General features: G+C 36.8%; 1 protein-coding gene across 1 annotated transcript; it reads right to left on the bottom strand.

Moving 5' to 3' along the window:
* Window positions 1–111: 111 nt before the first annotated feature.
* On the bottom strand, window positions 112–24,187 carry LOC128870254 (protein takeout). Its single transcript, XM_054112858.1, has 4 exons — window positions 23,783–24,187; window positions 1,118–1,207; window positions 884–1,034; window positions 112–813 (listed from the first exon to the last, which is right to left on the bottom strand). The coding sequence occupies exons 1-4, from the start codon at window positions 23,913–23,915 to the stop codon at window positions 378–380; spliced, it is 810 nt and encodes a 269-aa protein (XP_053968833.1). The 5' UTR covers window positions 23,916–24,187; the 3' UTR covers window positions 112–377.
* Window positions 24,188–27,929: the final 3,742 nt, after the last annotated feature.

The raw sequence follows: 27,929 nt of genomic DNA, 5'->3' as shown, positions 1-27,929 counted from the left end.
TCTTTCTCAATCCAAAAAAACCACCGCTGTAGTGTACAAGACTTCAGCAACCATTTAACTTACAACATCTTATTGCTGTACCATTTTGTTTCAAATGAATAAAATAAGTAATAAGTTCTATATGCAATATTATATACATATCTGCAAACATTTTATTTTTATTTATTCACATTTACTTGTCTTAATAATCAAATCTCTTAATTTAACATCTTATACTCTACCACATTAATAATAAATTCCAGAAAACTCAACTCATCTCACATACTCTTACGCTCACAACACTAAACAATAAGCCTTACGACTTTTATTAAATACTAAAAAATACTCAGGTCATGTCCTCGTTTACAACTTTAAGCACTTCTTAAAGCTCTGCCCACTCAAGGACTTAAAAATATCGAATCGAATGGTATCTCTTCGAAGAGCTTATTAGAAATCTCACGGAAAATTTTACCAAAACTACGAGAATAGCCAACTTTCAACTCATTGAATACCGTGTCCCAGTTATCGTTAAGGAAACGGTTCATTGTCTGTGATAGTAGACGATCATTGAAAAGATTTTCAAACTGCATATAAACACGTTTTGGATTCAGATCGACACGGTACTCCTTGAGACGCATATATTTGACGCCATCGCGCATGAATGGTTCACCAATGAGACGATGTTCGATGCGTGTATTGATCAGCGTTAGATTGGCTTTTCCATTGCCTGTAATGGGTAGCAGTAGTATGCGCCCTGACATCTCATAATCGCCTACCATTTCAATACGATCGGTTTTACTGTCGCAAATAATAAGGTGATTGTTGAGATCAGTGCTGAATTTGGAAGAAAAATAATTCATTGTTAGATGTTTTATGTATAAATTTAAATGCGATTTGAACTCACCGATAGCGCTGCACTTTACTGGTTGAGATCATATCGTGCACCAGCAAATTCTTCAGGCTTTGTTTCAGCGTAATAGGTGCATTACCAGAGTCGATAACTAATGATTTAATAGCAAGTGGCTCGAGTGGTGGTATACCGTACTCCTTATTGCCTGAAAGTAGAAAAACATTGTACTTATTTATTTAAATTTTCGTTTTTATTTTTCAGAGATTATTTTAAAATGTATTATTTTACCATCCTTCAGCAGCAAAATGGCATTGTTCACAGCATCAACGAGGCATTTGTCGAAATTCTCATCACGTTTGCACTTGTCAAAATTGCTTGCTAAAAATATAAAAATGAGAAATGTGAAAAAATCAGAAAAACTCGCATTCATAAAAAATAAGTAAGAGAAAATACAACAAAAGGCCAAAGAGGAAACATTTGAGAATGAGGCTAACAATTCGTATCGATTCAGGTGGTAACTATGGATTAATAGGTTAAGTTAAATCGTTGCCTCCAAAGGAGTTACGTTCACATATAAGTAAATTGTGTACTTTTTCGTGCTTAACTCTCAATCCGTAATTAAAAAATGAGATTACCCATACAAAAATAATCCTAGATTATTACCACACTTTTTTACATGCAACCCTGTGTTTTCTGTGTTATAGGTATTTATTTTTACGAATGTAAAGAGAAACGTCAAAGAAACTAAATAAAATGGATGCTGGCAGGTTTCTAAACATAAGTCTAATAATTTGTGTTAGTTATTATTAACAATGCACTCATATAACAAAAAAAACAGCGTGTGTCCATAGACACTTTGGCCTTTATTGCTTATTATAAAATGTAATATGGAATTTCGAATGCGTATTACTGCCGTAATTTTTTCAAACCTCAGTAAACGTCGTTTACGGATTTCCTCCAACTGTTTATTATTAGCAGCCAATGTGGCAATTAAATTAGCTATTCCTTCTCCTTGTCTTTTCTTCATATCATTAGTAATAATTTAACAAGCAAAAAACACCGAAAAATTCCACCAAATCAATTTCTATGAAAAAAACCTTTCACAACAGTATTGACAGCTGATTGTCAATTTTGGAGGTAATCTACCACATGTGAACTGGTAGATTAATTTTGTGGGCTTATTGCTAATTACTGCATATGTGAACGTACTTTTAGTTGACTTGGGCGGATAACTATTAAATCATCCATTGTGGTACCATTAACCGAAAAAGAAGAGAGAATGGATACCTATCATACATTGCTCGGTTAAAAATACCAACTACCATAGAAAGTTACGGCTTTGTTAGCTGTTGAAACTCGTTCGAATGCCTCAGATTCTGTCGTGGTCATAAGAACCTTGCATGTCAGTTTGCGTGCCCAGCATTCGAAAGCCTGAATGTAAGCTTAATAGAGGGTACCTCGCAGAATACTCATTTGCCAATCAACTTCGAGTTATCGGTGAACAGTTAAGAACGGCTCTATTGTAAAGCCAGGCGAATGTTTGGTACGGATCTTAATAAACAGGGACTCTTTCAGGCCCTTGCGAAGGCGCCTGGGTAATCTCGCACCTGTTGCACAGATGTCAATAGCTCATCCTTAAGCGGAAGATGAATACCTAAGTACCTCGCCGAGCTCAGCTTGATTACAATAAACTAAAATTTAAATTTAAATTAATGGTAAACAAGAGTACTTGGCTACATTTGGGACTATCGGTATAAATATCATGGAGTCACAAATATTTGGTATATATTAAACTGTGCAATTTTGGGACAAAAATGCTCCACTTTTTCAATGCAGTGGTGCTATTCAGCGATACACTTCAAGACGAAATTTAGGTCCGAGGGTAGCACGAATCATTTCTAGTAAACTTTTTGTGTTGGGTACGTAATGCGTAGAACTCCTTTTCGCTTCAAAAAAATAACCCTCATCAGTCCAACTCCGGCTACGCAAGCCACCGTATTTTTGCGTAGAACTCCTTTTTGCGTGGGCGGTCTTCGGCCGCGCTTCAAAAAAATAACCCTCATCAGTCCAACTCCGGCTACGCAATCCACCATATATTTGCGTAGAACTCCTTTTTACGTGGGCGGTCTTCGGCCGCGCTTCAAAAAAATAACCCTCATCAGTCCGACTCCGCCTACGCAATCCACCGTATTCTTGCGTAGAACTCCTTTTCGCGTGGGCGGCCTTCGGCCGCGCTTCAAAAGAATAACCCTCATTAGTCCGACTCCGGCTACGCAATCCACCGTATTTTTGCGTAGAACTCCTTTTTGCGGGGGCGGCCTTCGTCCGCGCTTCAAAAAAGTAACCCTCATTAGTCCAACTCCGGCTACGCAATCCACCATATATTTGCGTAGAACTCCTTTTTACGTGGGCGGTCTTCGGCCGCGCTTCAAAAAAAATAACCCTCATCAGTCCAACTCCGACTATGCAATCCTCCGTATTTTTGCGTAGAACTCTTTTTCGCGTGGGCGGCCTTCGGCCGCGCTTCAGCAAAATAACCCTCATCAGTCCAACTCCGGCTACGCAATCCACCGTATTTTTGCGTAGAACTCCTTTTTGCGGGGGCGGCCTTCGGCCGCGCTTCAAAAAAGTAACCCTCATTAGTCCAACTCCGGCTACGCAATCCACCGTATTTTTGCGTAGAACTCCTTTTCGCGTGGGCGGTCTTCGGCCGCGTTTCAAAAAATAACCCTCATCAGTCCAACTCCGGCTACGCAATGCACCGTATTTTTGCGTAGAATTCTTTTTCGCGTGGGCGGTCTTCGGCCGCGTTTCAAAAAAATAACCCTCATCAGTCCAACTCCGGCTACGCAATCCACCGTAATTTTGCGTAGAACTCCTTTTCGCGTGGGCGGTCTTCGGCCGCGTTTCAAAAAAATAACCCTCACCAGTCCAACTCCGGCTACGCAATCCTCCGTAATTTTGCGTAGAACTCCTTTTCGCGTGGGCGGCCTTCGGCCGCGCTTCACAAAAATAACCCTCATCAGTCCAACTCCGGCTATGCAATCCACCGTATTCTTGCGTAGAACTCCTTTTTGCGTGGGCGGTCTTCGGCCGCGTTTCAAAAAAATAACCCTCATCAGTCCAACTCCGGCTATGCAATCCACCGTATTTTTGCGTAGAACTCCTTTTCGCGTGGGCGGCCTTCGGCCGCGCTTCACAAAAATAACCCTCATCAGTCCAACTCCGGCTATGCAATCCACCGTATTCTTGCGTAGAACTCCTTTTTGCGTGGGCGGTCTTCGGCCGCGTTTCAAAAAAATAACCCTCATCAGTCCAACTCCGGCTATGCAATCCACCGTATTTTTGCGTAGAACTCCTTTTCTCGTGGGCGGCCTTTGGCCGCGTTTCAAAAAAATAACCCTCACCAGTCCAACTCCGGCTACGCAATCCACCATATTTTTGCGTAGAACTCCTTTTCGCGTGGGCGGTCTTCGGCCGCGCTTCAAAAAATAACCCTCATCAGTCCGACTCCGGCTACGCAATCCACCGTATTTTTGCGTAGAACTCCTTTTCTCGTGGGCGGCCTTCGGCCGCGTTTCAAAAAAATAACCCTCACCAGTCCAACTCCGGCTACGCAATCCACCATATTTTTGCGTAAAACTCCTTTTCGCGTGGGCGGTCTTCGGCCGCGCTTCAAAAAAATAACCCTCATCAGTACATTTGGGACTATCGGTATAAATATCATGGTGTCACAAATATTTGGTATATATTAAACTGTGCAATTTTGGGACAAAAATGCTCCACTTTTTCAATGCAGTGGTGCTATTCAGCGATACACTTCAAGACGAAATTTAGGTCAGAGGGTAGCACGAATCATTTCTAGTAAACTTTTTGTGTTGGGTACGTAATGCCTAGAACTCCTTTTCGATTCAAAAAAATAACCCTCATCAGTCCAACTCCGGCTACGCAATCCACCGTATTTTTGCGTAGAACTCCTTTTTTCGTTGGCTTTTGTCAACACAAAATTTTTTCAATACAGAATTTTGTTAATACAAAATTTCGTCAGTACAGAATTTCGTCAGTACAGAATTTCGTCAATACACAATTTTGTCAATACAGAATTTTTTTAAGACAATACAGAATTTTGTTTTTACACAATTTTGTAAATACAGAATTCTGTAAATACAGAATTTTGTCACTGCAGAATTTTGTTACGTTAATTTACAGTATTTCGTACGAAAAGAATTTTGATATACAGCATTTTGTAGGGATCCCAATTTATAAGGCGTTTTTCAATAAGTGCGCTTCAACTTTTTTCCGATAGGGAGGGCGAACGACGCAATATTTTTTAGTTTTCGCTTGTCATTTGTAAACTTTATTAGTATACATTTCATCATGGAACGCTACACACTTGAGCAACGCTTGCAAATCATTGAATTTTATTATAAAAATGCGTGTTCTGTTAAGAAAGTTTAAAGTCGAAAAATCATATTCAGTGATGAAGCTCACTTTTGGCTCAATGGCTTTGTCAACAAGCAAAATATGCGTTACTGGGCAGAAAGCAATCCACACGTGATTCATGAGGCACCGTTGCATCCCGAAAAAATCACTGTTTGGTGCGGTTTACATGCCGGCGGCGTAATTGGCCCATATTTTTTCGTTGACGAAAACGATCGCCACGTTACTGTGAATGGAAATCGATACGCGACATGATAAACGATTATTTTTGGCCGCAATTGAATGGTGTGGACTTAGACGACATGTGGTTTCAACAGCCACACAGCACACGCTACAATTGATTTGTTGAAGAGTAAGTTCGATGAGCGCATTATTTCCAGAAATGGACGGGTCGAATGGCCGCCGCGCTCGTGTGATTTGACGCCTCTAGACTATTTTCTTTGGGGTTATGTGAAGTCATTGGTCTACAGTAACAAGCCGGCGACGATTTGTGAGCTCAGAGCCAATATTGAACGCGAAATTGCTGGAATTTCGGCCGATTTATGCAAAAGAGTGGTCGAAAATTGGGTTCAACGATTAGACTTAACGTAAAACGTGCACGCGGTGGTCATGCAAAAGAAATCGAATTTTATACTTAAATGTATCTGTTCAAACTCGATAATAAAAAAAAAGTTAGTTAAAAAAGTCAAACCGTTTGTGTTTTATTCAAAAAAAAAGTTGGAGCGCTCTTACTGAAAAACGCTTTATATGTATATGTATTTCTTTTTTCAACGTTAATCAGTAATTTAAGTACCAAGTGAAAACTGAAAAACAAATACAATTTTTTTTTACTTGTTTGTCACGTTTACAATTTTTAATGAATAAATGATATGCCGAAAAACATACTGCATCAGTCGACGAACATTATTTGCATTTGATGTATCCAGAATGGGTCGGTTTCAAGCCACATATTTTTAGGCCTTTTGGTTATTAATAGAAAAGTATAATATAATATTAGGGACAGCAGCTTACGTTGAAATTTGTATGGGGCATACTTTTACAAACCGAACAGTTTTTTGACAGTGTGATTTGGATGAGATTTTTTTTACAAGTTCTATATAAAAAATGATCCATGAAAAAGCTTCTCATAAAAAATATCTGCCATTCGGAGTCGGCTTAAAACTGAGCTTGGCTAAACACACAAAAATGGATTAAGCGGAAATTATGCTTATATACTTGTATATAGACGTTTTGAAAATTTGTTTTTTGGAAATAAACGAGACTAAATTTTGTTTTTGTTGTTTTTTGAAAACTTATATTCACGTGTGACATGTGAGATGTTTCTTGAACAGCAGAAAAGAAAAGGTTTTCTCTGTTTCTGTTCTATTTCCCTAAGCGTCGAAAATGTTGGAACCTGCCAGGTGTACCCGGTTCATCGGCAGCAAAAAAAAATATTCATGCTTCAAAAGTTATGGTGCGCATCTGGTGGGATCAGAAGGGTATCATCTATTATGAACTCCTTAAACCATCTGAAACCATCACAAGCGATCGTTACCGACTACAGCTAATGCGTTTGAATCGAGCTCTCAAAGAAAAGCGGCCGGAATGGGGCGGTAGACATGACAAACTGTATTTGCTGCATGACAACTCCAGGCCACACGTTACTAAACCGGTCCAGAAATATTTAGAAGGACTGAATTGGGAAATCTCGTCGCACCCGCTGCATTCCCCAGACATTGTACCTTGGAATTATCATCTGTTCCGATCAATGCAGTCAGCCCTTATTGAATGGATCAATGAATGGATCAAGTCGAATTTTTCATCAGAGGAATCCGTATGCTGCCTGAAAGATGAAATAAAGTTGTAGCTTCCAATGGCACGTACTGCACACAATATTATGTATTATTCAATTGTTTAAATAATTCGTAACTTTGGCTAAGCAAGGACGAAAGCTAATTACCATATCAATACATTTTCAAAAAATATTACGCTGTGTGACAAAATGAAACGAAAAAAAGTTAAGAATTCAGGACATAAATTATGAAAGAGGAACAAGATTGGACCACCTGCCATTTTGTCCCTAAACGTCACAGCTTTTTTACATACATTGTATTTGAGGTTTCCTAATTTGGTTTCAAGTTGGTGCAAATTATTTGAAAAAACTTATATAAAACCATATTTATCATTGATATTGTCTTTTAGATTATTTGATAAAATTTAATGTCGCATAATATTGTGGAACATTTAATCCAATATTTCCCACCAGTGAGGGTCATAATGATACTTACTTTTAAAAAACTTGGTTGGGGAAAGAGAAATGCGTTATTTTTATTTTCCGTTTTACGCAAATGGCTTAGAACTGTTTTATGGTCGATCTATAGGTCCTAGGTAATGCAACGACTACTAACATGCCGGTCAACTCCGATTATTTTTATGATTTTATCGACATTTTCGACATTATCGACATTTACTTTAATATCAAAAATCCCTGAACGGTATCGACGAAACCAAAATTGTACGTAATTAGCTGCTATGGTATCGGCACCCTAAAGTCTATTCACAATTCTAGTGATCTGGCTTGCATTTTCGCCTTTATCAAAGAAAACCCGTAACTCACAACAGAACGCCTGATGAGGGTTATTTTTTTAACGCCCTGTAACTCACAACAGAATGGAACAAAGACAAAAAAAACAGCAAAACAACCTTGACAACGAATATAAGTTTTAAATTGTTTCACCGATACTTTACGGGATATCGATCACTACAGCCATCTACCGAGAAAATAATGTATAGTATTTCTTTTTCCTCAAACTAATATTAGGTTTGTTGTGTCTGTTGAGGGTTAAAATGTTGTACAAAAACATTTCCCGGAAAATTTTTCAGTAGAGGTCTTTTCATACCATCTATTTTTTCTAACACTAATAAGCGTATCACATATCATCAAACTCGCAATCGGATTATGGAGTATCATAGTTTTTAGTATTATTCTAATATATCTCTCAGAACTTTATGTTAAAAACATATCGCTTTATTAATGTAGAAACTACTATATATGGTAGTTCACAGTCGTTCAGATTTTCCGTCCAAGAGATATATCCACTGAAAAGAGGGTAACTTCTTCCGATACATAAGATTTGGTATAGAGAAAACTGTCCACTCAAGCGAGGTATCCGGCTAATAGAGGTATCCGTTAGAGAGGTTACACTATACATACATAATTGGCACGTTTATTCTTTGTTGAGTATTTGGTCGAGATCCTCCTGTAATTTGTAGTGTGCGTCTTGATGTTGTTCCACTTTATTACCAAAAAATAATTTATCCAGCGAAGTTATACATTTTTGAATTTGTGTGTTGAAGAAAAAGTCACGAAATTATATCAAAATTTATTCTTCTCTATTCCACCAAAAAATCCCCGAATACGTATCTTTTTTTATATTTGGTTGGTTGGTTAGAGTGATGATTCAACCAGAATCAGCACCATTTGGTTGCCACATCCTCGTTACCAACTTATTTAACAGTTATTTACAGCAAGGCTATATCCAGTCTGTGCGGCTTAGGAGCCTTATTAGGTTGTTGACGTCTAAGCCAGATAGTTGTTCGACAGGTTTAACATTCTGTCCTTCCATAGGGCAGGGCATTCACAGAGGAAATGGAAGGTTGTTTCTTTTTTCTCCGGTTGTTTACAACTATGACAGTATATTTTATTAGGGATACCATTTTGGCGGCTTGTACTCCGATACACCAAAAGCCAGTTATGACTGCCGTTAGTCTACAGGCGTTCCGTCGCTTTATGTTTATTAATGCCGACGATTGCTTGAGATTGTAGGTAACATCCTGCTAATTTTGCATTTCGTTTGGTCTCTCCATCTACAATCTGCGATTCGAAGGTATTTTAGGGAAAATGCATTCTTGACTGCATTTAATTGTGTGAATACCGCTACTGCAAGAACGTTATTCATGGCAGATCCCCCTCTTGGCAGTTCATCTGCTTTTTCGTTACCTTCAATGTTCCGGTGTTCCGGGACCCAGATTAAGGTAACTTTATGATTTTCACTCAAGATGGTAAGGCTTTTCCTACTTTGTTCCACCACTTTAGAGGTTGTTGTAGCCGAATTCAGTGCCTGGATTGCAGCTTGGCTATCCGAAAGAATTGCGATATTGCCCTTAAAAGAGAAATCTGTGATTAGTAGTCTACAAGCTTCCCCAATTGCCAATACTTCCGCCTGGAAGAAACTGCTGGTATTAGGGAGACGCACAGATTTTTCAATTCCAAATCTATGAGAATATATACCAGCTCCAAACACAACATTCCATTTTACTGCCATCTGTATAGACTGTAGAATTGAAGTTGTTTAGTGAGAATCCCTTATTCCATTCCTCCTTTTATGGAAAGAGAGTGGCAAAATTCCTTTTGAAAATTACCGTTGAGACGATGTAATCGGTCCTCTCCGAGCTTAACTGAGTTTGTTGCAATAATAGACTTGCGTGACCATAAGTTTTTACTTTCCAGCGACCCGCTTCATTTAACCTAAATGCACTCATGGTTGCCGTCTTCTTTATATGTAGGTCTGTTGGAATAACGTGTGTTAGTACATTAAGAGCCTCTCTAAAACATGCTCTGATTACACCGACCGTTATTACATAGGCTGATCTTTGTATTCTGCCGAGTAATTTGGTATTGTAATTTCTCTCAAGAGCTTTCCATCAAACTACCGAACCATACGATAAAATTAGTCGTATAACCGCCTTATACAACCATAATGTATGCTTGGGTTGAAGACCCCATCTTCTTCGTTTACGTTTCGCAAACGTTTACAGGCATATAAAGCAATTTCTGCTTTCCTTACCCGTTCTTCGACGTTTAATTTCCAGCTAAGTTTGGAGTCCAGAATTACCCCTAAATACTTTGCACTGGGCGAAAGTGAAATAGTTTGTCCGTTGATATTTGGTAGGGTAAAAGTTGGTACCTTATATCTGGTGGTAAAAAGCATAAGTTCTGCTTTACGCGAGTTTAAACTTAGGCCTATGGCCCAAGAGCTAAGCTCGCCTAACGCGCTTTGGATGATCTCATTGATCGTATTGGGACACAGTCCTGACACCGTTAGCACCATATTATCAGCGTACGCCACCGCTTTTACCCCACCTCTATTCAGTTTTATTAAGATTTTTTTCTTTGTATATAAAACACATAAAAAATGTCAACCAATTCAAAAATAAGTCGTTAGATTTTTAAATTTCTGAATCTGCTTGCCCCATTACGAAAATAATTTTTCCGACTATATAAGTATACAATCACTCACACCTTATTTGATACAGATACGATATTTTTTTGTTGTGTTCGATATTTGCATAATATTTTGCGAAAATGGAAAACAGAGTATGCAGATATCTTTTTTAGTTTCCTCTATTTTAACTCTCAACATAGAATGCAAAAATGTGTCCACTCATTGTGATGTAAAAAAAAAAATACAGGGAATTCAGGCTGCAGCGTAAATGAAACTAAGTAAAAAATTACAACTATTTATTTCAAATTTTTTAAACTTGAACGTATTTAGTACTCGGTTAGGAGTCTTTTATTATCAATTACAGCTTGAATTCTACTTGACATGGAGGCAACATATTTTTATGTGTATTCTGGACTAATTTCGCTCCACTCTTCAAATATCGCCTTTTTAAGATCAGGCTTGTTATGTTGCCATATTTTCTTATATTTGCCTTCAAAACCGACCACAAATTGTCATTCCGACAAATTAAACTAAGTCTAGACTTTGTGGTGCTTGAACTGAAAAAGTGAACAAAATAAGAAAAATTTCATTTAAATTCAAGGACAGTATGTGTAATAATACTTTATATCGTTTGACATTCGAGTATTTCAGACAAATTACTTGTCGAAAACGTTTTTCGTCTTAATTTTTTACCTATTCATGAAATATTTCCTAAAGCCACACCGAAGCCTTGAATCGAACCAATGTTCAATATTCCTCAACACAATCGCCTAGTAGAGCTTTTGTAAAGTATGCCAAATATACATATATCATATATATATATATATATGTGTGTGTGTTTTCCTTGTTTAATTGTCTTAAGGGGTAACACCACTGTACACGCGTAAAATAAATACGATTTTTAAAGAATTTTTTTGTATAGAAGGAAAGGGAAAACAATCACTCTGATTTGGGAAGTTATTACTTATATACTAAAATACAAAACTACAAAGTTTGATCGAAAAATTTTACAAAATGGCGGCATTGGAGACATTTTTGTAATGTGGTTTCTCTTGAAGGAGAATAGCTAGAGAAACACGTAGGGGATTTAAAAAATATTTATTTTTGTGGAATTAGCAAGCATTTGAAGGAAAAAACTCTATTTTGGACTAAAATAACGGCACTTAAATAATTATAACAATCGTTTAAATTAATCTATCGAAAATCCCCTACGCTCTTCTCTTAAGAAGGTTATTATACAGACGTAGTGAAAAACCTGATTAAAAATATTTAAAATTGTTTGAGTTATGCTGCGTGCCAATTTCAGAAAACGTGTTTTGAGAAAAACGCGTTTAAAGTTTGGAAATTTGGAGAAATCGTTAGGTAGCAGTCACTAACGCTTGGTTAAAAGCTTAAAATAAATATGAAATAAATTTCGGCAACGTATAAAACTTTTTGTTCTGTATTTTAAAAGGTTCAAAGAATTTTTTAAGCTTATAAAAAAAAAATCAATTTTTTTAAATTTCTACAGTGGTGTTACCCCATAAAACTTTTAAAAGATTATCTCGTGCACGCGTACCAAAGTAAATGAACCGCCAACTCCTTTGCATACAAACTAGGAAAGTGCAATGCACAATACTATACAAATAATGAGTTGTTATTGTTTTGTGTTCGTTTTGTAAAAAAAAAAATACGCGCACACACCCATTTTAAGAAAAATGTATTGGGAGAAGGGGGCGAAAAGTACTCATATAATTAGCGCAAATAAAAGCTGATTTAAAAATGTTTCAGATTTATTTATATTCATAATGACCATCAATAAGTGTGAATAATTCAAACCTTTTTATTTATGCATTTTAGATTTATTTAGAATCGGCCACTAAACATTTATGGAAGTAATATAAATAAGTTTATTAAAAGTGTGCATGTGTTTGTATGTCAAGTTGTTCAAAATAAAGACGGAAACCCATCTAGCCATGTCTGATTTATCGAAGGTTCCAGGCTCGCAAATCAACTGAAACATGGAGGCAAGGCGCATTGCATTTACAGCAATGCCAATAAAATGGCATCGCGCAGCTGGCGATCGAAACCCTTGATATTAAGGTGGATAAGCAGACAGCACGGAGAAGTGGACTTCCACCTGATTCAACTACTGATGGGCCATGATTGCTTTAAGCCATGCCTATACAGATTTAAGAATGAGGGTGATCCCTTCTAACAAATGACGTTACTGAAGACGCTGAAAACCAGCTTAACAATCTACGATGGGCTGGTTACATTATAAGGGTAGACGAAGCATATCCAGCGAAGAAATTGCAGAAGAAATAGAGGCAAAAGAAGACCAAACTTCAATGGATGGATGGCGTAGATCGCGACGCTAAGCTGTTTGGTATAAGTTGTTGTAGAACTCAAGTGAGGAATAAATCGAATTGTAGACGAATGTTACAGCAAGCCAAGAGCCGGATCGGGTTTTTGAGCTAACGTGATGATACTACAAGGTGGAGTCCAAAATAAACAAGACTGAGCTAAAATAGATAACAACGAGTTAATTTATTCGAAATAATCCCCTTTGGCCTCGATACAGGTTTTGCGCGATCTAAAAGCTTTTCGAAAGAGTGTTTCAGGTCATTGACTGGAATGTCCTTCAGGATGTCGGTACAAGCCTTTTGAATGGCTTCTACGGATCCAAAACGTTTTCCTTTCATAGCCAAGCGTTATTTTCCGAATAGGCAGAAGTAACAGGGAGCCATATCAGGTGAATACGGTGAGTGATTGATGGTTAAAATGCGATTTCTAGTCAAAAACTCAGTCACAAGAGTGGATCGATAAGATGGTGCATTATCATGCAGTAAGCGCCAGCTTCCTCCTTCGCGGTATTAAGGGCGAATTCGATGAATGCGATGCAACAAGCGCTTCAAAATGGCAAGATAGAAAATTGCATTGACGGTTTGGCCCGTTGGCACGAACTCCTTGTGGGCAATTCCCTTGGAGCCGCAAAAACAAATGAGCATCGACTTGTTTTTTGACATCTCCAGACGCGATTTTTTGGATGGTGGCTCGTCTGGGGAGTTCCATTCGGCTTTTTGACGCTTAGTTAACTTGTTTTTTTTTGGTCCTTAGTTAACTTGTGCGGAATCAAACGTGCACAGACCTTTCGTAAGCCCAAATGATCAATTAAAATGCGATAAATCGATGTTTTGGAGGTATTCAACTCCGATTCCATAAAATTTCAACAATGATTTCGGTTAATTTTTGATAAATTTCCAAACAATTTCGATGGAGTTTTCGGTGATTACTGATTTTGGGCGGCCCGTATGTTCATTCTAATTTATGTCCTCACAACCATCTCTGAAACGTGTAAACCACTCATGAACTTTGGCACCAGATAGACAATCATCGCCATAAACTTTTTTCTTCAATTCAAATGTTTCGTTAAACGTTTTACCGATTTTAAAACAAAATTTGATATTAGCTCTTTGTTCGAAACTCATTTTTGTACCGATGACACAAACATACTGACTCTTTGGACGCAATAACTTCGCTTCCACTGAACCGAATGTCACCAAGCTTTCACTGGAAATCAGCTAGGGATGTGACTTCCAATGCACTAACTCATTGAAAAGATGGCGCCATCAAAAATATTTTTATGACGCCAGTCTTGTTTATTTTGGACTTCACCTTGTAAAACTGTCGGTGTGATTGTTTTCAGTTTGCAATAAAAAAAATGACTCGAGTATGGAGATAGGCACGACACTTTCGGTTGAAAATCTAGTGGAAAACTGATATTTGCCATCATAACAAAATTGCGTTGCGTAGAGAAGCGGGCTGTTCCTCCTCCGCGTAGCAATACCTAGCAGCAGTTCCACGGAGTGAACAAAACGGAGCAGAGGTAGATATTTAGTTTGGTGATCTAAACACCTCTACACAAAAAAATAATTGAATTTACGAGTATTTGCTTAACCTAAAGACCCTGAGACACGGAAACACTAAAAATCATCTTCGCACACCTGTAATACATCTAATCGGCCGTTTTTTTTATTTATTTCCTCCTTTAACTTTCAATCTCTGCCAAATACAGGAAATTAATTTCGGTCAAGCTTGCGCGCTTAAACAGGTTAAGCTTCAAGGCCTTCTAAACTTAAGCGGAATGTTTGGCGCCAACAAAAAAATTCCAACCGCACAATTAATTGTCGGAAACATAACCTCACTAAAGTTGTGCGACCGCATACGATTACGGAAAAATGCCAACAATTTGTAAAGTTCATTCGCACCAAAAACACAGCTCAACGGAAACTATGTCGATAAGAACTGCAAAATACTTAATGGCAGGATCATTAAAAAAACAACCTGATTAAGGCAGAATACAGAAAAGGAAAAAAAAACAAAAACCAATATGAGCAGCATCCACAATATTGTCGGCAGATGAAAACTTGTTTGGCACATACAACAAAAATTTGGTAACTACAATCACAAAAAAGTCAAAAATGCATATTTTGCCTGTCTTTTTTGGTTCAATGTCAAGTTTAAGTGCTAGCCTCAACAACGATCCGGTGGCGCTCAGCGGGCTAAAGCAACAAATGATAGCAACAGAAATGAAATAATAAAATAATAGTGGTGGAATTCATGAAATTTAAATAACTACAGCATTTTACATGCATATTGGCGTGAATACAAATGTATGTACGTACATACATATATTAGGGTTGCCCTTAATACTTCTGTCATAATTTACATATTTTCATGAACTGGTTTTTGAAAGAAAGAAACCCAAAAAGTTTCTAACTTGGCTAAATATTTTAGTAAACGATACTGACACGAGGCAGAAGGAGACATACTCGTATACGTGCGTATATTAATTTTTTTTTTTGGCTTTTTGGCTACGTCAATAAGCCAAATTGCCGTATTTGGGCTGAAGAGCAACCCGAAGTCATTCAAGAAGAGCTATTACATCCATTGAACACAACCACTTGGTGCAGCCTATGGGCTGAAGCCAATATAACAATGAATGGCGAGCGCTATTGCACCATGATAAACGACTTTTTGATGCCGGAAATTGAAACCCATGAGCTCCACAACATTTGATTTCAACAAGACAGCGCTATTGACCATGCAGCCCGTGAAACAATGCATTTACTGGATCGCCGTCTCAGTGAGTAATTTATATGTGGTCTCCACCAGTGGATTGGCCACCAAGATCTGGTGAGATATCATATATTTGGACCTTTATTTGTGGGGGTGTGTAAAGTATAAATTCTTTGTGGATAGACCAGCTTCGATGAGGCATTGGAAGCCAACATTACTAAAGTTATTCACGAGACACCGACCGAAGTCCTCCAGCGAGTTATTCAAAATTGGTGCTTCCGGATGGCCAAATTACGGCGCATTTGCGGTCAACATTTGAATTATCTTTAAAAATTATCATTAATGGTTCTACACAAAAATAATAAAGATTGCACAATCAATTTAAATTTTCGACGTTTTATTTCAATTTAAAATCGGAGCCCTCTAAATTGATCATCCTTTATATGTATATATTCGTATTTGCATTCGTCAGGCATTTTGATTCATATTCGTATTCGCCTTCCTAAAGGCATTTTGTTTCCTATTCGTGTTCGCATTTGCATTCGTATTGGTACTGATATTCTTCTTCACATTCTCGTAAACATTCGCGTACTCGTAATCGCATCCGCATTTATTGGCTTACGAAACATTTATTCCTTTGGCTTTGGTTTTCTGTAGTGCTCGTACTGTAAAGTAACAGCTTTACAACTTAACAGTGATCCACCTGTACTAAATTTTGACACTATCAAAGATATTGCTCATCAAAAATAAATCTTGATTAAATCGAAAACATCAAATATTTTTCATTGAATAAAAAAAAAATTGAATAACAAAACTCTGCAAACCACATAGAAGTAAAATAAACCAATAAAGCGACTGTGGTGACGGCTGTGACAAGCTGGAACGTACACGTATTTGCAATAATAGCAATTAAATACATGCATACATATCGTCAATCGTGACCTAGGTTAATATGCATTGTAAAGTCTTGTTTAAGAGTTACTGGTTCATTAATTTATTTTTTTTTTATTTCGCTTTGGTTCATTTAATTCAATTTTAATTATTTCCCCTCTCATTTTATTCCTTTTTATCTTACATTATTCGCATTATAACTTCAACAAACTGTGTCATCTCCAATTTACGTAAATGGTAAAGCGGATGAAGCCGTTAACCTAAAGTTGAGGGCAACACCAGGAAGCAATTTTTAACAAACACAAGCACACACTAACACACACAAACTGGACCATTTAACGCTCCGTTGAAGGCCTGTTCGGCTGATTAGCGCCACGTACCGCTCTCGTATCGAGTGCACGTGTTGTTGTGCAAAAAGAAAAAGCAACAATAAAAAAAAACGAAAATTAACAAGCCGGCTTCTGCATCTTCATTGAAAACAAAGTCAGCTGTCAGCATACTCGCAGTAAACTGACAACAGAGTCGGAGAGTTGGCTGAGTGACGGGCTTTTGTTGACAAACTGGCTGACCACATTCATTTACAAGCTGTCGGTTAGACGACGCCCAAACTTGTGCTTGATTATGTTGTTGTTGTTGGTGGTTTTTGTAGTTGGCTTTTAGCCAACATAATGCTCGACGACAAGACATACAGTTTTATGAGTGTTTCTATGTATGTAAGCATTCGCCTCTGGGCGTACGCCATTAGTGATCTGATAAGATACCTTAAGTATGTATTAATGTATGAGTGTATGTATGTATGTATGTGTGTATTTGCTGTTTTTCATATATTGGCCAAAAGTGGAATAACCTTGTTTGTTTGCTTGTTTTGCCACTTTTTCCACTGGCCAGTCAACCAGTTAAGCGACAGAAAAACTCATTGAATGACATAACGTTGTAAATTTGTTGTTGTGCATCTGATTGTTGCATTTATTGGATTTCACTTTGTTTAGATTGATTATGACCGACTGCAAATTATTATGTTTTCAATTGTTATTTTTTACCTATTATAAATTTAGTATGCAGTGCTTTATTAAAGTTTAATGTTATATCGATGCTTAAATTTAAATTTAAAAAATCAAGATAAATGAAAAAACTGCTACAACTTTGAATTTTTAAGGAGATACAATACAATATTTGTGTCCTTGATTCAGCCACTTTCTTCTGCTGATTCGTAAACTTTTACCAAGCAGTTTTTCCATGCATATTTATAACTTGCAAATTAAAATTAATACTAGAATTTTTTTTTCTTTCTAAAAGCGATCGCCCCTTCGCAAGCAATGGCAGACTTGCAAGTGTGTTTCTGCCACGAAAAAGCTTCTTATAAAAAATTATCTGCCGTTTGAAGGTGGCATAAAACTGTAGGTGCCTCCATTTGTAGATAGGTAGGTAGGTGAAATGGTTGAAGTAGCACTCCGGCACTTTTCTGAGAAATTATTTATGCAGTTCCTATTTAATAACTGACAGGAAAATGCCGTTTACCAGCTAGGAGGCCCCTGAGGCCAATTCAGTCCCCTTCCTAGGAAGCTCATCTGCAATTTCATTTCCCTCTAAGTTTCTATGTCCTGGAACACAGATCAGAGAAATGTTACCTACACACCCAAGAGATTTGATCTCCTCCTTACAGAAGTTTACTAGTTTGGTTCTGCACCATAGCATCGTCAGAGCCTTCCCTAAGAGTTTTGCATGCCTGCAGGATCCCAAAGACTTCTGCCTGAAAAACATTAGCAGTATTCGGCAGTTTAAAGGAGATATATAAACTGGCTGATTTAGAGAAAATCCCTGCTCCGACTCCCGATTCCATCTTGGCACCGTCAGTGAAGACAGAGGTGCATGCTTCGGTGCAGAGCCTCCATTTGTAGAACAACAGCAAAACTGGCAAAAAACAAAAATGCAATATTATCGCACACGTGAAGTATTGCAAAGGACAGATGAATCTAGAGAAGCTGCTCCTAGAGAATTTACTGGACGCCCACGGACGCTCATTGAAATGCTCAGTAATGAACTAGCTAACAGGAAAGAATCCATGTACCGATTTTTTAGGAGCGCAGTCAGCACTTCCCATTGGCGCTTATATCCTTTATTATGTGTTTGCTCGCGCTTTCTGATCTATTTGCTTGGTGCAGTTTCCCACCAACATAGAACTCTAAGCATTAGTCATATGCCTATAATACTTTTATATTCTCTTTTTAAAGTTATTAGTACTCTAAATTCAACCATTCACATTTCAACTATTTCCATAATCCACTACGATCTTTGATGTGACCTATTGAGCTTAGCTCAGTTTACTCCGTCGATAGCAGAGACAACACCTAAACTTCATCTTCATTCATCAATGATTCATATTAGCCCAGGCAGTTGACACTCTATTAACACAGAGCAAACCTGAAGCAGCAAGCAAATTTTGCCTTCAGAAACTCAGTGAAAAACAATCATTCCTTTCAATTTAAATTTGCTCATTGAACATTTTTCTTTGCGCTCGGTGAAGTTATTTTCATTCAGTGCTTGGCTTCGCGCTTCATTTCAATGTCATACTGTAAGTAGAAAATTACAATACATTACTTTTAAGAAGCTTTTTTTAGTTTCGCCATTTCGGAACGCGTTAATATATTTCTGACAAGAGAGACTGTGGCGTCGGAGCAGTACAATATCGTAGTAAAATATCTTTCAAGCAGATGTTCTCTGGATAAGGGAAGCTTGCAGGATAATCAGAAATCACCCACAACAACTAACAGATGGACGTATTTTTTCAGATAGTCAAGCAGCCATCTTAGCTATAAAGTCACCAGCAACTAGTCCAAGAATCGTCAGACAATACAAAGAAGAATTAAATGCCTTAACACGCACGATAGACATCACTCTCATCTGGCTACCGGGTCATAGGAACACAGCAGAAAATGAGAAAGCTGATAAGACAGGAGGCTTCCTCTAGAGTGTCCGAAGCAAAATAGCGAAGTAAACGTGACCAGATTACAATAAGTTCAGAAGAGATTGGTTTTTTAATTTCAGGGATCCAGTTCATAGATATAGTGGTCACCGCAAAACGTCTTTTTTGAGAGTAGCTCCCGGAAATCAGTTGTAGCTCCTATCCAAATAAATATTTTTACTAATACTAAGTCTTAAAATACATTTAAAAGACAATATAATATGTGTACAAGTTTTTAGATCAATAAATTTAAAAGTTTTCTCAGAAAAAATTCTGAAAAATTCGCTTTTTTCGGCCTTCTAACTGTATATAACGCCTTAAGAATTACGTCAGCAATAACTGCCCATTGGCCGGCTTATCAGGAAAGAAAATAGGTGACATACGCAGATTTATAGTCAAATCAAGACGGTTTGACTAAATAATAGCAGTGGTTCTACTAGTGGTGTACCAAAATGGCACCTTTTGTGCTAATTAAGTCTGGGATGTGTCACTCAGACAGCGCCTCTATCAACCAACCAACCATAGCTGTACTGATTTGTTTACGGAACAGAGAGGTACTGCGTTGGAGAGGGAAGGCTTTGTGATACACTCCTGGTGGTCGCTGCCGTTGGCCATTTACTTTTAAGCTTTTAGCTGTTTTGAGCTAACTTTCAAGCAAAACATATTGCTTTTTTATTTTTGATGTATATTTACTAAAAAAATCAAAACTCATATATTTGTGAACAATTTCGGTGGTTATTGTATGTATCCTGGTGTTTATAACTTTTTATATAGATAATTATCTACCCAGCTTCGCTTAACAAAGTTGGCTTGGTGCACCCTTCTAAAATATATTAAGTTATTGAGCATTATTTTAATTGGCTAGCATTTATTTTATTTGCACCTGACGTCATTCACATCCTTAGTTTGTAGCTCACAGCTCTAACATCCCTTATAAGGAAACTTATTAAAATGAATATTGAATATCGAATACATTTCTGTACCTGTAAGTACCATTTATTGTCAAGATCATCAACAGCACTCCTTAACATTTTTTCTATGAGGGCCACCAACTATTAGCACAGAAATTCCATACCGATTTGAATAAACATTACAGCACCTTTAAAGGTAATCATTGCGTTTGTGAAGTTGTTTTTTTATATTTTTCTTCTTTTCCATTTGGAACTAATGTGGTTGCGAAAATTATAATCAATTTGCATGCAAAGATATGTGTAAATAAATGTTTAATTTTCGTTGTACATATAGGAAAAATGCAGAAGGGGCGAAATTCAATCGTTGGTTTGGTAAACTGAAGAAAAAATGCATACAAATACGACAACAAAAAATAAATTTAATAATTTATAATAGATACATGAGTGGTTGGCAATAGAATGCCAATAAGCTGGGCCACCCAAATTTGTTAATGAGTGGTTAAAAACATACAATATGCATATGTATGAGCGTGTAATATATGAAAAATGTAGTAGTTGGCATTGGAATTTTAAATTAATTAAAAGTATTCTTTTTTTATTGCAGACCATTAAGTGGGGAATCTTTTGAACTTTAGGTCAGCGGGAAGTATTAAAAACACTGACACAAAAAATTTTGTTCTACAAAAATTATTTGCCTATAAAATTTAATTTAATCTTAGCAGTTAAACCTCTACTGTGCAAGGTTGCCTTAGGGCATGGAAATTTGAAAAAAAAAAATTGTGTTCATAAAATGTGCATACAATCCTTTAAGAATATGTCAAAAAATTTTCAGAACGTAAATCTAAGTATTTCTTGTATTATAGCTCGTCAACCGTGACGACTCTACTCTTTGCGTTCGAGCGCTGGGAGAGGTATAGTTACGTTGCCGACTTTAGACGCGTTTTTCTCAAAACCCTATTTTCGAATTGGCGTACACGATAACTCGAAAAGTTATTGACCGATCTCCCCGAAATTGTGCACACATCTTTTTTATGATATTACTTTCTATGTGAATTTACAATTCGAAAATTTTTCGAAAAAATAATTTTTTCGAAGCAAAAATATTAGGAAGATTCGGCCCAAAATAATTTTTTTGTTTAATTCATATAGAAATTATGACATTAATAAACAAAAAAATGTTTGGTTTTTTGTATTCAGGTCATTGACGCCGATGCTACACTGCCCGCCGATTGAGAAGCCCCGGTGCGACCTTCCGGAAGAATTTATATTATTAAAATAAAAAGAAAACTTTTATATTATTTTAATGTATGAATAAACTGTATGCCAATTTGGAAAAAAATATATTGACTTCTGCATTTTAAATAATTTTATGGAAGTCAGGGAAAATATGGCCGTTTACAAGTATCTGTCCCCTTAAGGCAATTTCTTCAAATTTAGGGCAATTCTTTACTTACAACTTAGCATTGGTAGTCCTCACGTAAAAATATATCTGCCAACCAACTGAGAATCTATACTATAAAGGTGTCCGCGCATCACTACGAAACGACAACACCAAATGACGTAAAAATTGTTATACATTCATATTTTCACCCAATGAAGGTTATAGGCATGTTTTTATGATGGATGAACTCCCTTCCCACAGCCCCCATACCGTGCCACCACTCTCATTTGTCACTAATAATCGAATATTTGCCTAAATTTAATCTAAAGAATCTTAGTTTTCACTATTTCCCAATATTTATAGCACACTCTAGACTTCATAATCCGCATAAGCTGTTCAACGACCCAAATGCAAAGTTCAAGAACGGTTCGAGATAGTAAATTAATAAAAATAATTTTGCTTGATATTTTTCTGATTGGTTGTTTTGATTTTATTCAACGAGGCATAGCAACGGATGCCGGGTATTGTAATATTATGGTTATTAATAAAAAAATATTTTCTATGAAATTATTGTTTGTAATTCTTGTACAATATATACCTACATTTCCTAAATCCCTCAAAACCACTCCTACGCGAGCGGGGCCGCGTGTTAAAGCTAGTAATTTATACTAATTAAAAAAGAAAATTGTGCTTATCAGTTACGTGTTACTAGTGAGTTATTTATCTCTCCGGCAAAAGTCAAAAAGTTTAATTCTAATAGTCGCAGAGTACAAATACATATTTTATATCGTGTACATACAAGGCGAAATGCAAAATAAACAAGACTGGCGTCATAAAAATATTTTTGATGGCGCCATCTTTTTAATGAGTTAGTACGTTGGAAGTTACATCCCCTAGCTGACTTCCAGTGAAAACTTGGTGGCATTCGGTTATTGCGTCTAAAGTGTCAGTATGTTTGTGTCATCGGTACAAAAATGAGTTTCGAACAAAGAGCAAATATCAAATTTTGTTCTAAAATCGATTAAACATTTACCGAAATATTTGAGTTAATGAAAAAAGTTTATGGCGATGATTGTCTATCACAATATGACATAAATGACAATGAACGTATGGGCCGCCCAAAATCAGTAATCGCCGAAAAATTGTTCGGAAATTTATCAAAAATTAACCGAAATCTTCGTTGAGATTGCTCAGAATTCAAATCGAAAGACCTCATTAAAGAGGCGAGAAAAGTCGAGAACTTCCTTTAGAACATTGTAACTGGTGATGAAACGTAGCGATTCCAACATGAACCTGAAACTAAGCGTCAAAGTGCCGAATGGAACTCCCCAGACGAGCCAGCACAATCGATCTCATTTTTTTTACGATTCCAAGGGAATTTTCCACAAAGAGTTCGTGGCGACGGGCCAAACCGTCAATGTAATTTTCCATCAATCACTCACCGTATTCGCCTGATATGGCTCCCTGTGACTTCTACCTATTCGGAAAATTGCATTTGGCCATTAAAGGAAATGGTTTTGGGTCCATAAATTTTTGCGCAACTCTTTTTGTATTAGTGGTTAGAAGCAATAATCACGTAAGTCGAGAAGAATTGTGTTGCAATAAATACCTATGTATGTTATTATATTATATTATTTTTTAATAACCAAAGAAGAAACAAATATTTTGAGTGATAGAAATCTTTATTTAGACCTTCACGCACTCCATTGCTTGTCTGTTAGTATACCGCACCTGTCTAGTTCACAAGTGTCCAAAGTGATTGACGTACAACGCAATTTGCAAGAAGTATAAATCTTCCGATAGCGAGATTAATTTTGTGACACCTTGTACTAATAAAACTATGATTATGTTTGAAGTCTAAGTTCTTATTAAAATCAGATTGTATTGTATTAATATATTGGTTCCATATTAAGCGCTTTTTCCCGAAAGCAGGACTTTCGACTTAGTCGATTTTTGCTTACAACCGCAGTTATTAATTTCGGAATGAACGAATACACGTTTACACTTCTACAAGCTACTTGTTTTTATTTACAGTTTACTGTAAATTACGAAACTTATCACTTTGAAAATAAAAAGGCAACAAAAAAGAAAAATAAAACTTACGCAAATCTTTGGCAGCAACTGCATTAGCCAATTGCAACACGAGTTGCACAAACAGCAACAGCCAAAGTGGCGGCAGCAATGTTAACTTGAAGCCAAAGTCACTATGTAACGTGTTGCGCATGCGTGCAGACATTTTTATTTATTTGATATTAATTTGCACTTTCTGTTTTGTTTTTCTTGCACGAAATTGTTACGGTTAAATCTGACGATTATCTCATAACCTGCAATCGATTTTCGTTTGACTTTAAATATACACGTGGACCAAATATTTATTTGATAATTTTTTACTATTTTTCTTTTAATCTAAAACACTTTTGTATATTTTAAACTGAAGGAATTCAAATTTATAATTCAAACCGTCCGATTGCCGCACAGACAACGCCACTGTTCGCTCACCAGCGAGTTATCAACACAATTTGAACGGGATGCTAAGCGCATGCGTGGCTTTTATAGGAAGCTTCAGCTTTTGTGCCTAGCCTCAGCTAAAATAATAGCAAGTTTAGCAGCACCAACAACAACAAAATCAGTCAGCCCATCAGTCAGCTTCATAGTAAATCGCTTAACGAGCATTCTCATATGCATATGTATGTACATATGCATGCTTTTGACTATGCGTGTCTGTATGTATGTATGTTTATGCATACTAATGGTTATAGAGTGCGGCTAGACAGAGTGCTGAATGCATATAAACATACATATTTATACATGTACGTTTTTATATGTACTCATAACTTAATTGGTACTGTGAAAAATTAACATAGTTGGAAACATTTTTTTATAACCGTTTAAAAGACTTGCTTGATCGAGCGCACATTATTGAGCCCACTAGCGGCTGCTGCTCTTCTCTGCGCGGCTTTGGCAAGAGCTTTACACTAGTGCATCATTTGGTTCGAGCGAATTATATTTTGATTTGAAGTCAATGGGTTTTGGGGTGGATGTGGAAGTAATAACTACATTTGTATGTGTATGTGTGTAATAATGTAAGCCAATACTTCGCGTGTTTCTGTAAACAAAAAAATTTAATTTATTGTTATTAATTTTTTTTAACATATGTACGTTACTACAGCAATTGATTTCCTTCGCCTAAAAACATTTATGCCAAAGACTGATCTTCAGTTTTTTGCGGAATTGCCATGCATCACTTGCAAATAACTATGTCTGTGCATATTTACGGATACTTACATTAAGTGATGTTCATTTAACGTCTATTTAAAACTTGTATAGGAAAAACATTGGATGTAGAGATTTATGTATAATAACTTTCGGCGTAAGCGTAAATTACTCTTATTTTTAAAGCTAAAAAAGTAAATATGAAGTACGATAGCTGACTTCAAAGTGAGAGTAACGGTAAATTTTTTTTTGTTTTTGGGGAGACGAAACGAAAACTGTACGTGTCATTAAAGATCAGAAGAACAAATTAAAAAATTTTAAAAATTAAAAAAAAAAAACAAATTAAAATTTTTTAATAATCGAAAAATCTCAAAAACCAACTACTACTTTGATCAAAAAGTTACCGGAACAACCGCCAGATGACGCTCTAAGTAAACTGATTTGAGTCTTTGTCCTTTTCTTTTGCTAGGGTGTCACATCTGTGATTGGGTTAGGCTAGGTTGGCCGGTTTTCTTGTCTAAGATAAGACACTCGGTGGCCCTAAGGGACATTGTGATTCCTGCATTTGATTTCCATCCGCTAATTAAGTTGCTTAAACCAATTAAATCTTTTAAGAAGAGTCCTTCCAGTGAGACATTTTGCAAATTTCCCCGGTCTTCAAAGAAATAATCACCAAGTTATTTGACACGACTTCTTCTAAGTGCAGGACATTCACAGAGGAGCAGCGACTCAATTTCTTCTTCATCTCCACAACTCTTGCAGAAGCCATTATGAGGTATATGCTTTCTACTGGCTAGGGTGTCAATAGTGCAGTGATCCTTTACAGCATCTGTGCTGGTAATTAATTGATCTGTTGAATCCAAGCAGACACTTTATCCTTCTAAGAGGGCCGCGAAGACCCCGCATTTAGTAGTCAGTTAGTAGACATCGGTTTTTGATATTCCTACCAAAATTTTATCGCCATTACATTACATTTGTAAAAGTTACCCTGCCATGAGTAAATCTTTGTACCTATGCACGTGTTTTCGATTTTTTATACTTTTGAAGATGGATTTGAATTTGCAACAACGAGTTTGTATTAAATTTTGCGTTAAAATTGGATGGAATTGTGCTAAAAACCTTAGAAACGTTGGAAAACTGTTTCGGTAATGAAAATCTAAGGAAAACAGGCATTTAAGAGTGCCATGAACGCTTTGGAAGAGATCGTGAAGCCATCGAAGATAATGAACGTAGTGGCAGGTCATCGACATCGAAAACTGATGAGAACATCAATGAAGTGAAAGAAACATTGATCACAAATTAACCATCAGAGAGCTGGCGGAGAGCTTATGAGCATGGCTTATGGATCCATTCAGGACATTGATTTGGCATTGCGCCGTGTTGCTGCAAAGTTTGTTCCAAAGCCCCAATGAATTTCATGCGAAAAAGGGGCCGCTTTGATATCACCAAAAAGACGATTTCCAAGGCTGAACCCAACTCAACAGTCATCAAGTCCATCATTATAGGAGACGAGACTTACGACAGTATGACTTTATCATCCGTCAGACAGACTCTACACTCTGTCTCTAATTTAAGTTATAGTGACCTGACAGCAAACCAACTCTTTTCCTGATGTCTACTTTACGCATGTTATGCAGTTACCTATAAGCCTTTTAGTTTGACGGAGTTCTTGTGTGGCTTCTCAATGAGTAATTCTTTCAGTATCTTCCCAATTATTTACGCTGCATTTAAGTTCTGCCCAGTTAATACTGCCGTGAGAATCTGCTGCCGACAGCGACCTAGCGAGCTCATCAGTAATTCCATTACCTTTTATACCAGAGCAGCCCGAGACCTAGCAAATACAATTTTATGTATCAAAATGGAATTTTTTGTGCTAATTGGGTCTGGGTTGTGTCGCTCAGACAACACTACACCTACAAATTTATTTGCTGGACTGAGTTTATTTAGATTGTTAGGGTAGTAGTCTGGTCAAATACTAATTTTTTATAGATTGTTTTTAGGAATTTTTTTTACGAAAATATAGTATCCAGAATGACAAGCCTTACAGAATAATAATCAGTTTAACTTTTTAACTATTAGAAACAACTGTTTTTTCATTTTTGGTCTTTCACCGAGATCCGAACCTACGTTCTCTCCGAATTTCTGAAAAATTCGCTATATAGCGGAAGAAAAATTTCGACTGAGCCGAAATCGAAGTTTCCCTTCAGACATAATCCTTTTCGGTATTTCAGCGATAGGCCGTATGACTTATAATTTTCCAAAACAAACTTCAAAATAATTCAAATACTAAAATTAACTAAAACAATAATTCGTGATATGTTGTGGCTGAAAAGCTTTCCGCTCTCTTTCTAAGGGGTGGCATTTGCGCATGCATAGCTCATATGAATTAGCCAGTGATATAAACTAAGCTTTGGCCTATTTTCAGAAGCAACTTTCAAGCAACGCTGCTGCTCTTTTGCTCTACATAAACTTGTTTTAAAGTTGTGAATGGATGGTTTTATAAGTATAGATGCAGCCTCCTCTACTACCAATGCAACCGAACTGCACTTCAAACACCAATCCACATACACAAGTTCATCTGTATGCTTTTTTCAATGGACGATTGTCATTTAGATGCACCGTTGTTTGCCTTTCCGACTACAAATGTTTATTTAACGCTTTTTCCATCAATAACAGTACTTAGTTCCTCTTTTTATGAGCGCCCGACTTACTTACACAAGTCATTTTTTTGTATATTTTACTTAATTAATATTTTATGGCAATTTGGTGTTTTTTCTTTTGTGACAATCCTATATACATATTTATATACAGTGGGGGAAATAAACAACCGAACACTTTGAAGTGACTTGACAGCCAATTGCGGTATCTGGTCGAAAACTTCGGTGTAAATTCGACCAGCCCCTCTTAACATTAAAGTGGTTCGAATCACAGCTCAAAAATAAAAGACTTACCTGCAGACATATACCAATTTGTACTGAAATACCAAGGCTTTATAATTGCGCAACTGAATCAGCTTAAATGTAAAAAAAGTGTTATC

This window comes from Anastrepha ludens, chromosome 2, assembly GCF_028408465.1.
Source record: "Anastrepha ludens isolate Willacy chromosome 2, idAnaLude1.1, whole genome shotgun sequence".
Lineage (NCBI taxonomy): Eukaryota > Metazoa > Arthropoda > Insecta > Diptera > Tephritidae > Anastrepha > Anastrepha ludens.
This window is presented reverse-complemented; position numbering and strand designations above follow the sequence as displayed.

Bases quoted from the DNA above. Each gene is read 5' to 3' on its own strand.
- LOC128870254 (XM_054112858.1), bottom strand. From the start codon at position 23,915: ATGTCTGCACGCATGCGCAACACGTTACATAGTGACTTTGGCTTCAAG. The intron at 1,208-23,782 runs GTAAGTTTTATT...TTATATTTTTAG, and splicing joins AGTTGCTGCCAAAGATTTGC to CAAGCAATTTTGACAAGTGC. The intron at 1,035-1,117 runs GTAAAATAATAC...TTCTACTTTCAG, and splicing joins CATTTTGCTGCTGAAGGATG to GCAATAAGGAGTACGGTATA.